General features: G+C 39.6%; 1 protein-coding gene across 1 annotated transcript in view; it reads right to left on the reverse strand.

Annotated features, from left to right (window-relative positions):
- The window catches only part of LOC134518901 (dipeptidyl peptidase 4-like), a 43539-nt gene that overhangs the window by 20231 nt on the left and 8197 nt on the right, over positions 1 to 15111 (reverse strand). The window contains exons 3-15 of the mRNA XM_063342270.1: positions 14452 to 14550; positions 13797 to 13891; positions 13603 to 13677; positions 11542 to 11594; positions 11368 to 11440; positions 10072 to 10192; positions 9484 to 9644; positions 7444 to 7547; positions 3856 to 3991; positions 3661 to 3705; positions 874 to 978; positions 709 to 776; positions 461 to 514 (exon numbers count right to left, since the gene is read on the reverse strand). Coding sequence (XP_063198340.1) covers positions 461 to 514; positions 709 to 776; positions 874 to 978; positions 3661 to 3705; positions 3856 to 3991; positions 7444 to 7547; positions 9484 to 9644; positions 10072 to 10192; positions 11368 to 11440; positions 11542 to 11594; positions 13603 to 13677; positions 13797 to 13891; positions 14452 to 14550 — 1189 coding nt within the window. The remainder of the gene's footprint in view (positions 1 to 460; positions 515 to 708; positions 777 to 873; positions 979 to 3660; positions 3706 to 3855; positions 3992 to 7443; positions 7548 to 9483; positions 9645 to 10071; positions 10193 to 11367; positions 11441 to 11541; positions 11595 to 13602; positions 13678 to 13796; positions 13892 to 14451; positions 14551 to 15111) is intronic.

The raw sequence follows: 15111 nt of genomic DNA on the forward strand, positions 1-15111 counted from the left end.
AGCGTCATTTCAGAGATGAAGGACCTTTTTTTTTCTTTGAAGCTATGCTAAACAAGTGTATGTGTTTTAAATAAGATGACTGAATGAAATATGTTAAAATTCAGAATTAAAGTCATTACTGATTTAAAGATTAGAGAAAATTGACTTTAAACTTCTGAGTTAAATTAATACTGGAATTACAATCTTAGCAAAAAAAAGCATGAGGGTTTTTTTTTTTAAGGGTTTGTTGCTTGAGGATTGCTTGTTTCTTTTCACAATTTCCCTTTATTAAGTAAATTTACAGAAAAATATTTTTGTTATTTTTACAGTTTATACTCCTACACTGATTTTCATTAAACATCCTATACGGGATCCCACGTTAGACTATGAACATCCTGATCTTTTATTTTGCAATGCTTTTTCTTAAAGTTTCTTTTTCATTAACAAGTATTTTACTCATACTGCAGAAAAAAATTCTTACTTATAAAGATTTCTTCCTCCTGGCCTTCCACCATTTTCATTACTAATGTAGTATCTATAAAAGCAAAACATACTGGTTTTGGCAAAATATTTACAGTACATTACAATATTAAAAGGTTTATCTTACACGTTTAGACCAGACTGTTGATGAGCTGAGCGAAGCCACCTCCCTGTCCTCCCTCCCTGCTTGTTTAGAGCCTTGTTACAAGCCCTCCTGATAAGAATCAAGAGCTTAATTACAATACTTACAAGAAGTTATTGGTTACAGCTTCTATGCTGATTACTTCCCATTTTCCTGCAGTAATAGGCACTGGACCCTGGAGGGGTGGGAAAAGGCAAGGCAAAAAGTAGAAGGTGAAGGTCCTGGATCACCAGGAGAAATACGAGTCAGCAGTCCCGCGCCTTGTCACTCACCTGTGAGCCGTTTATGCGATGGATGTGCTTGTAACCGTCTGCATTGCTGAAGACTTTGTAGTAGGTAGCATTGTCGGGTGCAAAGCGAGGGACAGATGGCTGAAACTTGAACACCAGAAAGATGTCTATTAAAGCAAACAACAAAACTCCAAACGCAAAATGATAAATTTAGGTTTTGCTATCTCTAACCAGGAGTTTCAACACTTAAAACAACGCATCACTGAACATATCGCTAAAATTTTGCCTACTGACTTAGTAGGTAGAAGCTGTAGCCATTACCCTAAAGGTAAACACACTTCAAATATTTTCTTGCTCCTTAAGCAGTAGAATTTCCTGAGCATTATCCCTAGTAATGATCCACGTCCCCTCCTATCCCCCTTGCATTTGAAGTCCTACAGGTGTTGCTAGTTTCCTACCATTTCAGGAAACAATATGTACATCTACCTTTAAAGTCACTGTTGCATTCTGTCCAATGCCAACATGCAGCTGTAATGTACAGCAACGTAAACATTGCAAATACAGGTTTTTCATGAACATTTCCAAACATGTATTTTTGAACTTCTAATTTTTCTTTTTAGCTTGACAGTAAAAAATGTCCCCCCTTTATTCAGAGAAAACAAGCTGCTTTGCAGGAGGAAATTTTGCTAGTAAGTAGGTGATTACAGAATGCCAGAGAACCCAAACTGGAATGATATATTCATGAAGCAACTATCCATTTATCAATTGCAAGTGACAGAAACGAACGGATTCCTTCTACTGACTGTCATTTGGATGTGCTCCACACAGCAGACAGAAAAACAGAGGAGTGAAATTGAGCCCAATGAAATAAAAGTTGTATCTGCGCTAAGTGTCCAAAACATCTAAACATTAATTAGCCAATTGACACAATGCAACTACCTCTGAGATGTCATACCCGTTTTTGAAATGGAAAGTGAAACAGAAAGATGAAGCGACTCGCCTCCGGTCACTCCATATGCAATGACAGAACTTGAGTCTTCCTAACCCATGTGCTCCAGATAATCTCTCCTTCTTCCCTAGCAATATTTTTGCAAAAAATAACCTGGCAAATATTTTGCTAGCTTCTCCCTTATTGCAGTCTTGCTTTTTCAAAGTGTGACTTTCCTTCACCTCAACTGGCAAGCTCTAACTTAGCTCATGACCTGGAAGCCTTATGCAGTAACGCAGGCTGTTCTGAGCATTCTTAAGATTAAGTATAGTTTCATCTCTATTTTTGAAAAAGAGAAAAAAACACTATAGACATATACAAAGAGAGAACTATATGTCTATATTTTACACACATATATAGTTTACTTAAGTTTGTATATACACTTATGAATTGTATATACATATGTGTATATATACACATCTCATACATACACAAAAATATCCTTTATCAGTGAAGTGTCATTTTATCATCCCTAAGTAGATCAGAAGGAATAAATATACCTTTCCTATCCCCTCTTCAGTCCTCCCTACTTTCCACTCCCTTCTCAAACCCAAGAATCATACAGCGAGATTATCTTTTTCTTCCAACAGCTCCCAGGATGTGGGTTGTCTCTTTAAAAGAAACAAAAAACCAACAACCTAGTTTAATGGCACAGACTCGCATTTTGCCCTCTCATTTTGCACAACTGTTTACAAAGTCTGCAGCTTGATCATCACATTGTCTAATTGTGAAGCCTTTGCTGCAGAGAAGCAAAATGTGTCAGCGTTAAGGCCTTCCTTTCCATATCAAATTTGACAGCAGGTGGGTTGATCTCTCATCTTCATACTGCGGATGATTTCATCCCTGCTGTTGCCTCCCTCTTTGCATTTCTTTAAACTTTCATTTTTGACTTCAAAAGTGAATTAGTGACTAAAGCATAATCAGTGTGTGGAAAATGCGGGAGTGGAAAGTGTACTCTGTGTTCTCATCAAAAACTCTGAAACTCATTTCTCCCTCCAAGTCTGAACTTTTGCATCTCTGCTTCGCTTCCCCCAGATCTTCTGTGTAGTTCATTAGGTGCCTACTCTCTACCATGTACAAAAGGACTGAGAGGCAGCTTGGAAAGCACCATCCAGACAGTAGTGACTGGTTTGGCAGAAGTGTATGAAAATTTTAATCTGGTCAGTTGTATGCACCTAGTCCCTAGTTCTTTCCAATGGATCTTTTTTTTTGGGGGAGGGTGGGGCGGGGATAAATAAATAAATAAAACCCCAAGGAGAACCTGGAATGGTCTGCTGCAGCCCCAAAGGCTAAAAATGACTTTTGTCCTCTATGCCTTTCCTCCAACACAATTCAAAGGTTATAGGATACACTTCTTAATACATTTTATCCCCTAGATCATGCTGGAGGTGGCAGGAACACTGGAGAGCTGCCAAACCAGCACAGCTGACAACTCCCCCAGAACAAAGGGAATTCTGAATCCCGGCTCCTGCACTCCCCCACCTACTGCTACCAAAGCGGTAGGTCAGAATTAAAAAGGAGCCTGGCAGGAGCACTCTGCTTTTTGGCAAGCTGAGCACGGTGCCCGGGTCACAGAGGATGCAGTTACAGCTCCAGCCCGTGCTCCACTGCCAGCCCAGCCTGGGAGGTCAGAACCCCAGACCCACAAAAGCCTAAAAGCAGGAGCGGGGTGGCACGGCGCCTCCACTTGAGACCATTTTTTCCTATACGTGTATACTGCAACAAGTGAATGGATCAGACCCGGGCACAAGAGGCACTGCAACCGGCAGGAAGCTCCCATGAAACGTTCTTAATTATCAGTGTTATTTAGCATGTGGCAGTTTTAGAAATTGAACACTCACTCTGCCAATCCAGCCAGTTGTACTTTCTTCCGTAAACTGTTTTTCCTAAGAGAGAAAAAACAAACAATCCCACAACAATTATGTTTATTTTACATCAGGTTATGTTTCTACAAAGATAAACAAATACAGAGAAACTCTACTCCTTTCTAGTCTCATTTATCAAGCACTGTAACTCTCCCGTCTCATTTTTCTTACCCGTGGACATGACCAATTTCCAGTAGCATTTTCAAAGTCACAGACTGTGAGGACTGAAAAATTCTGAATTCTTCTGAGCCATTGCAGACAGATCCTTTCATCTGTCACCCACGTTACAACACTTAAATAATGATCCCTGAAAAAAGCAATAGCATTAGACATTCAAAATCCTCTCTGTAATAACATACTATACAATAGCATTCAGCAATTCACTGAATGAGACTCATCTGGCTATTTTCATTTCAATCTACTCTTCAACAATAAACAATGATGCAAACCTAATTGCTCCATTTTTTGCCAATTGTTTTTGCTGCTAGTAGATGCCTTGGTTATTTTCATTCACACAATAAAGAATTAGATAGTTTGTACGTACCCGCTTCCAGAAAGACTGCAATTAAATTCTAACAGCCAGATCACTATCCTCTAATGCATAAAATAATAGCTACTCCAGACTGTTCGGAAGTCTTGTACCGTGTGCATCTAGAGGAAATTCTTCTGAATATCAAGTTGGACCTTATATTTTAGAGTTCTACCCTTATCTGTATGCAGTTGGTTGCTTGTAAGCACTTTCTGAGTGATATATATCTTTGTCCAATTTAGTATTTATATCCATTAGTTAGAATGGAGGGAGAGATCGTACCAAGAACAAGAACTACTATTTGAATATTTTACTTTCATCTTCAGAATACCAACTAGTTGATGTGAAGAACTGGAGTATCTGAAAAAAATATCCTTTTCATGAATATTCCTGTATATTAATTTTAAAAACGCACCACATAAATTAAATTTTAGTGGTTTTGTTTACCATTATGATCTGTTAGATGTACTTGTCTTTTCTTATTTTAGATTTCTATCTCCTGGAAGCCTTATGAACTAAAATAAAACAAACCTCCCCTCCAAGGCAAGCATACATTTTTAACCAGAATTTGCACATTTGACTTAGTTCCAAGTTCACGTTCCCTTTTTCCCCCCAAAGTTAGTTAACAAAAATGTGTGGGAAGTTTTATGATGAGAGTGAATATCTTTGTGATCATTGAGGGAGGGGGGCGGGGGGGGAGAAAAATTAAAAACTACAATTAGTGTGGATGGATTCAAAATATATGCCAACTGGTTACTGACCACTTTCAGGTTTATTTCTAGATTGCAGTTTAGAAATCATGTTTAAAAAAGGTCTACTTTCACATTCATATTTGCCTGGGAAGTTGGTAGGTCATTTAATTGCTGCTCTCACTGGCTTCAAACAGTTATTTCAGACCAATAATATTATAGAAGCACTCTGCAGGAACTTGTTTTGAAAAACAATGAAACTACCGTTCTGCATGTACCTATAATAGTAGTTTCCCGTGTTTTGTAAAAGTGGAATTAGCCCCACAGTTTTTGTTCCTTCATAGTGGGAGAAGTTAACAATTCTGGGGACTATAAATCGTCCATTAGACAAGATGGACGGTACAAGGAAAAAACAAAAAAAAAGTTAATTATTATGCTATTATTATAACATAGTAAATATTTTATAGTTATTATAGAGACTACGAATGCACCTTCAGTTTTCAACAACCTGTGAAATTTTAACTAAGCTGCAATTAACTCCAGTATAGTTTTGCATTGCCCTTCCTCATTTGCTGCTGTAAAAGGATATTCCTGCAATCACTGTCTGGAGCTCTCTACTTGGAAAATTACTTTATTTTTAGGACAGATCATTGCAGACAAGAAGCATCACTTCCTTCATCTCCTGTTAGCCAACAGGAGCCCCCTGTACCCATGATGCTAAAAGTGGTGTTTAAACACTGTGTGGATTTCATGCTGGTCATTCATGGAAAATGTGTCAGGTTTCGTCTACCATCTTATGTGGTAAAGCACTGCCATGCCAGATTTTGGCAGCTTTCCTTGACAAATAATAGAAGTTTCCTTCTGAAACAAAAGTGTTCCGTGTCCCCTTCAAACGCGGGGGTACAACTGCTGCGCATACAGCAAGCTCTGGAGAGCGTTGCAACCAGGGCACTGCCCCTCGAAATCACCATCCAGGCGAGTGGGGTGAAGTACGCCACCAATTCAAACTTAGTTTTACTCAGAATTTAGCACCAAGGAAGCAAAAATAGAATTTTCCACCACAGAAGTTAACCTTTCCTGTCATACGGTGGTATAAATACACATATTGTGCAAATATTCATTACTTTGTCCTTCCAGGAGCAAAACTACCCGACAGCAACATTGTACATCACTTGCCTTTTCCTGCTCATGTACTTTTGCTCTTGCGAAATTCCCCAAGACTTGTTCTGGCCACCTCAACATCTGCAGGACGCACATGTTGAGGTTTAACCATTATTTGGATCAGCCGTTGGGAGAAAGAGTAAGTTTCAATCCTTGCACTCATCATTCAAGACCTGATTTATCTTTGTATTAAGCCTGATTTAGAGAGTGTTACATTCGTTTAAAAATGGATTAAGTTCATATAACTCAGGCCTGTGTTAGCCAGATGGGTACAAGGCTGGAAGGGAGACGGTGGTTATTCTCCCCAGGTCACACAGCAGCGTTGTTCAGTTTTCATTAGGCGTTAACAAAAAATAAAACATAACTCTATGACAGCAGAGATCTTAACCAGAACTGACCAAAACATAAAGCATTTATAATTCTGAGGCACTGAAATTCTGGAGAAAACCAGCTATATAACATCTAGCTACTGCAGTGTTACTGTAGAGAAAGGATAAACAACAACAAATTCATAAAAACTTGCGTATCTCAGTTCACACAGAGATGTTAGTGTGGTGAGGACTGAAACGGAATAGCACTGATATTCCTGTTATAGATTTTTGGCCACCATGTACAAAATGCTGGTTTTATGCACTAGCTAACAGACCTCTTCCCCCCGCCCCCAAAGTTTATCAGCATAACCTGTGCTTCCCTACCCATCATGTTTGTAAGTGCAAACCTCTAAAAAAATTCCACAATACTGTTAAAAAGAAAAAAACAAAACCCAAGATCTGGGATACCGAATTCTGTGTGCATGCATTTTAAATCAATTTAGCTGCTCTTTACAAAATACATTTATATCATGTTGTGCATTTCCAGTGGCATTTTGAGAAATACAATTTTCCATTTACTGTGAGAGGTGCTGGTTTTCACCACGTTTCCAAAGAAAACAAACATTTTAAGTATAAATCTGAAGACAACCATGATACCTTGCCTTAGCAAGGAGTCTGCTTCCAATGAAATCAAATCTTCACTTACCATTAAGGTTTTGTTTTGTTTTTTTCCCCCCAGTGAATTGGAATACATATATTATAATTTGATTATACCAAAACTTGCTCATATTAAAGTTGTACTGTGAAATGACTTCACCATAGTTAGACTCCACTGAATGTGATGAGCCAAGAACTTGTCACATTCTGAATATAACATACATGGAATATGCCATCTATATATAATCACTAGGAGGATAATCTCTGTGCAGATTTTCTCTGGTAAATCTTGTTGCTACCAGAGCCGCATGACTGGGAAAAAACTGCCATATACACTGAATACAGGGTGGCCACACATCAAAGCTCCTCCTCTCCCACCAAAAGAAGCAAATATTTAAGCAAAATTTCTTACCCTGATCCTATTTCTGCAGGTGGAGAAATTTCAGCAGAGCGGACAACAGGAAGCGATCTGGTATCCACAATAAAGAACCGCACAGTGGGATTTGTAGCTCCTGCCTAAAAATAAATTTCTTCATTGTACTTTTGAAGAGAGAATATTCTTGGTGAAGGAAGTGTTTGAAACTATAAATGAAGAAATTACTAGAGTCAGGTAGAACCAGCCAACTTCAAACATGTGAAGAGGCAAGCTCCTAAATGCAGTTCTTAAGATCGATACATAAATTATCCTTTGTAATTTTTTTATATGAAAGTGTTAGTTATGTATTTCTAGATAAGAAAGACTACTGCATTTAGAAACATTCGTAACTACACAGGGCTTGCTGTACCCAAAGCGGCACTTGAACATATCTCATCCCACACGCCACATACAGTATCTAACAGTGAATCAAATCCATCGCTACCAGACAGAAAAGTCCTTCATTGAAACTGATATCTTACATTAAGTGGTCATGTAATTGCTGCCTATACCACCATCAAAGCTGTAACTGCAGCATGTACCCCACTATTTTTAATGTAGAGCTCCTGGGTACTGACAGCAATATAACTGTGTCGGTAACAGCTGCTCTAGAAGTTAACTAGCCAAGTCCTCATTGTAACGGTTAGGTAGCTGTAGCTGACCCACCTCCAGAAGTCAGCAATATTCCAAACAAAAGGGGTTTGTAATAAAAGGTACAATTTAAATTGGCAGTTCATTCCACACCTACATCCCTCCACAGGCGCCAGGCTCAGGGCAGAGTCCCTGCAGCTGCCAGTGAGCCCAGCGGCCCACCATCAGCATCAGTGACCCTCTCTCTGGGAGAGGCTCCAAGGAGACAGGCAAAGGCCATGTGCTCCTGAAGCTCTGGCAAGTGCAGTGAGTGACTACGGCTTCTGCAGAGAAAGGTGAACTTGGCACAAAGAGGACCAGAGGGTGGCTTTTACACCAGACAATCAGCTGTATCTGTTGAGCAATCAGCTGGCTGCATCAGCTCTCCTACCCCAGTTAATCAAAAGAGTGAAAATATCTTCCTGAGCTGGCCAGACCAGTGTGGGGGGATAAGTAGGTGCCTCAGCCCAACACAGAATATAGAAAACAAACAATGAACAAAAAGAACTGAAGAAAACAACGTGCTTGGGATGGTTTCAACCCATGTGTACCTTCCCGGCAATGGGGATGCCCAGTATTGTGGTGGTGAGCGTATTACAGAGACCAGCAACGACAACCATGTTTGTATTGCAATTCAGCGGTATAATGCAACTGTTTCACCCTAAGGCTAATTCATACCTGTACTGTATCTTAAGCGCAGGCCGCATCACTCTGCTAAATCAAAATCACGTGTAATGTCAAATAACTTCAACACAGGTAATTCCTGTATTAAACATTAAACCCTCCACATGTGGAGTATCCAAAAGAACCTGTTTGGAGCGTACTGGAGTCTGACTCTCACACCACTTAGTCCAGTGCTACTTTGTCATGAGAAGTGAGCACAATGTCATGTGGAGAGGAGGGGGCAGGAGAAGCAGCTGCATGCACTGAAGGCTTCACTCTCACAGATAAAAATGAAAGAGCTTTGGCGTGGGCAAAGAAACTCCATGAGCAGATTCCTCCCCTTCATCCCAATATAGGAAGCATCCAACAACTAAAAATGCTACATTAGTTGAAGAAGATTCCGGTATCAATACCACATACAACCCTATCACAATGTACATCTGTCAAATGCTTTGTACCAACTTCAATTCCCTAAAAGCTTTTCTTTCTCAACATCTACTTGCTACCTCAAAATCTTTTGGTGAAACAACAAAACCTTAAATCATACTTTTTTTTTTTCTTTTTGCTTTCCCCTGGAGATAATAAAATACTTTAACATTGCCAGATGCTGTTGACTTCAGAAAGAGTAATCACAGCAAGCTGTTGAGGAGAGACAGACAATATTTTCATTAGCAGAAACTGATTAAATGAGACTACTCTTTTAATGAAACTGCAGAACAACCATGTTTAATAAATAACACAGACCTTGGGATATGGGATTCTAATGGTCTTTGGATACTGCAAGGTGTCCTCAGAATAAAAGGAATACTCTATAACGGGAACTTGTGTATCATCAAATGCTGCATATGCCACAAAATCGCCATTTGGAGACCACCAGAGAGCAGAATGGGTGCCAAACATTTCCTCTGCAAGAGATGCAAATGCATTTAAGTTATAATTGATAAATTGGCTCTTCTATCCTAGGTACTGTTCTCATTAGTTTTTAATAGGATTTTTTTTTTTTAGTTGAAGTTCAGATACCAAAGTCCAGACTGTTTGTGGGGGTTCTGAAATGAGACATTAGATAATGCTAATAATCTACCATAAGAAGCTAATTCACACACTACGGTCTCCAGTGACACGCTGCAAGTTAGGTGAACTCATTTCCATGCTTAGATCCTCACACTAGCCAGGTATTAAGCTTGGGTAAGGATGCATGCTTCTGTTAAAATCCAGACTTCGATTATTTTTAACTTTTCAATAGGAAATGAGATAACAGTTATAATAAAATAACTACAATAAACCAAAGTTTTTATATCATAATGCAAAGTAAAATATGCTTGAAATAGTTACCTTCATAAACCCAATCTGGTATTCCATTGAAAATTTTATTTTCTTCTCCATTTTTAGTGATTTGCACAGGACTTGCTGTTGGTGAAGCTTTTATATAAACATTATTCTGCCAAACAAATGCCTGCAAAACATTGCTGTGATTACAATTACTGTAAAGAGTAAACCCTACTTCCTTCCTTTGCCACAACTAGCAGGAAATTTACTTTTACATCAGATGACAAAAACTGTCTTTCAAAGTTGCATTTCATCAAACATCATTGATACTTAACAAAGTTAAATTACTAATACAAATCACGGGTAGCAACCGAACTTCAGGCCTAGATGCAAAAAACAATCAACCATGATAAATGACATGATTAATGTATCAAGTTTTTAAAACCTTGCTATTCATTTTCTGTTGAGGCACAAGCTTATTTTCCTTCATTAGGAGTTGTTTTACCATAATTTGTCTTTCAAAGAAAACTACCAGTACTTTGGTAAAACGTAGATGGGGGTCTCAGCATTGCTAATAGATCTGCAAAGATGGTGCATTTCTTCAGTAGTGCTCAGAACTCCTCTAGTTTTTGGCACCTGCCTGCCTCTCTGCTCACCCCTGTTTTTCCTCTCCAACAACTGAACAACTCCGTTCTATTCCAAAGCTTCGCTCTGAGATGCAGAAAGCTCTTTTCAACATCCTCTGCTTCTGTGGCTGAGCTCTAGAATTGCTATATACAAACGATAAGAATAAATAAACACCACATTCTCCTGTGAGAGATCTTTAGTCAGACCCAACGCGCACCATAGGGAATACACAAGCCCTTGCGAACACCGTGGCTGTCACGATTGCCATGGACTGAGGAGGAGAGGGGGAAGAAAAGGACAGTGGGAGAGAGTACAAGAGAGGTTTTGATCCTCTAATCCCTGTTACACGCATCCATGAACACTTCATTGCTTATGACATAATTAGGAGATAAAAATCACAGTGATGAGTAAGTAGACAACGTAATGCTGCTGCCTTTGAAAGGGATGAACTACTGTCTGCAACTGTAAAAACATGAAGTTCCTGTGCACTTGTGCATTATATGACTAGCGGGGTCACTACTACTTTCAGGAATGCTTTTTCATTAAAGAATGAAACAGAACACACAGGGGGATTTTGGAGTCTTTCCAGCAACAGTAGCCAATTCGGAAACTAGTTCAGCTACTTATCAAGTAGCAGTAAAGTCCCCACACCTCAAGGGTACGTACAATGTGATCTTACATGCCACGTGTACAAAAACAACTCTTTATATAAAAGTTTCACTTATTTTTACTAACCAGTTTGTGACCAACAGGTGACCAGGATATATATTGTGTATCATTAGGTAGTAGTCCGTCATCTAAGATAGAACTGGAAAAACAAAAATAAAACGCAGCTAAGATAAATCAGTGAAATGCCATTTCCTTGCAAGACAATGTTAAAACTATGTCTTGTGTGCAAAAATTACTGACCTGTTACTGAAATCATAGATGTGATATGAAGCTGTATAGGAATGTCTCCACAACTGCAAAAGAATTATTTTAATATTAAGAAAATAAATTTTGCCAGAATTCATGTCTCTTACAGTTTGAATTACCTCTGAAACCCTCCTCACATTTTTGTGTGACAGACAAAACACAACGAACTTACAAAGGGTTTTGCAAGGTTTAAGAAAAGACTAAAGAATCGCCACCCCTCTGGGGTCATCACTTAAATACTACGACGGAGGCCACTGACTGATTAAGGACAGAGACACAGAGGCCAGAGATGCTGCAGATTTTCAGAAATCCTGGTAGCTCCATGGCAGACTATCACAGCTATGCACAGTTAATCCTCCTCCTTCTGCCTTACTGGCACACTTGCTGTTTTCTGTCTCATTTTCCATGCTGTATTATTTAACTTGGCATCTTATTGTTTAGTAGTCCTTACAAGTCCCAGCAGTATTTCTGCAGCAGTTCCTCCAGTTCCAGGGTGACCTATTCCCATTCATATTGTCACAGAAATAAACCCTTTCTCTCAGAAAGTCTGTATCACTCTGTGGGCACTTACAGAGAGAAAGATGATGATGATAAAGCAGACACTTTTAAACACGTTCACTACGTGGGGCTGATAGAGGTTTGATTTAGCCCACGGTACTGACATGCTACAATAACGCTACCTTCTACGATGGTATCTTCATCTTGGTATGAAGATATAAAACAATAACTTAGTACTACACAACCAGATGGCTATTACATAAGAAGTGTCTACATCCTCATGATTCATTTTGTTACTCTGTTTTCTTGCAATAAAGATTAATAATAACATAACTTTCAATCTCACTATTATATAAAGGTTAAAAGATCTTGCTTCAGCATTAAAATAAAATTATCTCTTATGACTGCAACAAATAAAATACTATAGAGCAATAAATCATGAGTAGAGGGGATGCCTAGGGTGGCTGGAAAAATATAAGGCATTTTGTGGCCACTGATGACGCAGTGAAAAGCCAAAACAATTCTGAACAATTCAGGAAGACAAAAGGTAACTGGCTTAGCAGTACCTAGCAAGGAAGCTAAAACTGCAAAGAAAAGCGATGACTGAGCACACGGATTGCGGCTGGCGCAGTGAGAGAGGCATTCTTGGACTGCAAAGCCAGAACACGTAGACAGAGCTCGGTGATGCCGTGCTCGTGCATCTGCACGCTGCACAAATCAGATCCGAGCTTCTTACAAACAAAACAGGCAGCTAGCTCTCCAGAAAAAAAAAAAAAAAAAGGCAACAAAAAAACCCAAACAACAACAAAGTTACTGGCTTCTTAGTGCACACACTGTTGGGCAAATTATCACCTCCATTAGGTTTCTGTAACTGTCCTCATGCGGCAGACAGAGCCAGGTTTTCATGCCAGCTGGCATAAGCACAGGTTGACCTTTGTTGCACGGTTCAGCACCAAGCCAGACCAGGGCATTGTGCTGGAGGTTCTTCATGTGCTTGCTGGCAGTAGGGAACAAGGACACCCAAGTCCACTCCAAGCGTAAGAGGACAGTCTTCTCTTCTAAGCACATGCTGCTTTTCATTCACCTCAGTTTTAAATTCTTATGTCCTAACATCACAGAGTAACCACCATATATATACATAACATATATATACACACAAGCATATGTATACACGCGTGTCTACCCATCACTTCTCCTTACCCACACAACTTCTTAGACAGACATGCCTATCTACTCTTCTAGCTTGTCTCCCCAGACGAACCATCCAGCCTCACTCTCCTTGTGATCTCTCTCCATCCACTTTTTATCCAGCTTCTTTCCTCAGGCAGTCCTGTCTCTTCCGCAAAGCTCACGAACACCACCACTCTCTCTCCTCCTCCTGCCTGCTCAGCTTCACTGTTCCCCTGCAGACATCCATCTCATTCATCCATCCTCTTGCATCTCCCTCACATTCTCTCAGCCTCTGACGTCCCTGCTTTCAGGACCACCTTCTCACTTAGCTGCTCTCAAACCTTTATTTCCTAGCTTCATCCTCAGAGAAGTGAAGTGCACTTGTACCTTTGTATAGCTGTACTGCAGAAGAGCAAACTTTTGGTCAGGAGACAATATAACTGTGGTTGCCTTGTATTTATCCTGTCAACGAAGGGCAAAAGAAACACATAAAGCACTGATTCCACAGAAACGTGCAGAACAAAATATTAAATTCAATACCTTTCCCAACCTCTGCATATATTATATATGAGTCAACGTACTAATGTTGTATTTGCCAAGACTACTGAGGATGTTCCGGTGGCAGCATCAACACGTAGGACGTCCCCATTAGCTGTTTTGTGAAGATACTGATTTCCTAGAAGGAGAAGAGAGCTGCTAATAAACAATAAATAAAATGGTCCTTAGTTACTTCTCTTTTCCCCTTACGTTTTTAAGCAGGAGATACAATTCAAAAATCTGGTCAATGTTGTGTTTCCCATTTCTGTAATGAAAGGATTCTTATAGCACAACAACATTCACAAAATGCAGTCCTGGGGCTCACAGCCTCCGCCTTCTGGCATCTCTTTCCCTTGGGGCACCAGGGATATTCAAAATGAAAAGCACCCCGTATCCCTCTGCTCCCTGATAGCCTGATGCACAGGAAGCTGACACACTTCAGAGTGTAACATGCTTCTACAAAAAGGCATACAAGTATGCTCTTTTAGCAGTAGGAGAACATAGCTTGCCATGAACACCAACATGTATCTAAGGGGGAAAAAAAAATCACAACTCTGAGCTACGGACCTTTCTATAATGGCACCAATTAATATTTTAACTTTTTTTTCAGGATACAGTAATCACCTCAACATGACGATACGCGTTAACTGAAGGCAGTACATTTTCTTTGCATTTGTGCTGTATGTAGAAATGAATTACCTGAAATCCACTGTAAATTATGTGTTTTGTACTTATAGTCATTGTTCAAGTAATTCTGTAGAGTATATGTTCTTCGTGGATCAGGCTCAGAGGTACTGTCTGAAAGAAAGAGACAAAAGTGAGATTTTGATGTTGCTGCAAAGTGTTCCACATCAACTTCTTAATCTGACTACTAAAACAAGTGGTTTTTTGTTGCCAGTTATTGATGTGTTTTAGCTAACCAGCTCTCAAGTACTAGCAGTGAGAAGGCACTAAAGCTTTACTGCAAGCCAAATTCAGCAAGCATAAGATAAAGGAGTATCGGTGAGATCACTCAACAAACACAGAAACTACAGATGCCTTTTCTCTGCTGGTGTTTTACTTTAAGGTACACAAGAGCTGGTATCTTTTGAGTAAATGAAAATACCTTTTTGACAAACATAAACAGAAGACCTCTGGTCCTCTTATCTCAGGAAACACGTACTTGTACTCCTCAAAAATGGAAAAGAAGTGATCTTAGTGCCTTCCCCCCTGTGCTCAGTCTGGGGACTTCGCTGCAAAACCCTGACTGCTAATATTAGCGTGAGACATCAGTTGTGGAGTGGATCACGCAAAGCAGAGATGAACACGCTCGTATTTGAGAGTGGCGGATGGGCAAAGCTGTCCAGACGAACGAAATGC

Source organism: Chroicocephalus ridibundus, chromosome 7 (genome assembly GCF_963924245.1).
Source record: "Chroicocephalus ridibundus chromosome 7, bChrRid1.1, whole genome shotgun sequence".
In the NCBI taxonomy this organism is placed as follows: domain Eukaryota; kingdom Metazoa; phylum Chordata; class Aves; order Charadriiformes; family Laridae; genus Chroicocephalus; species Chroicocephalus ridibundus.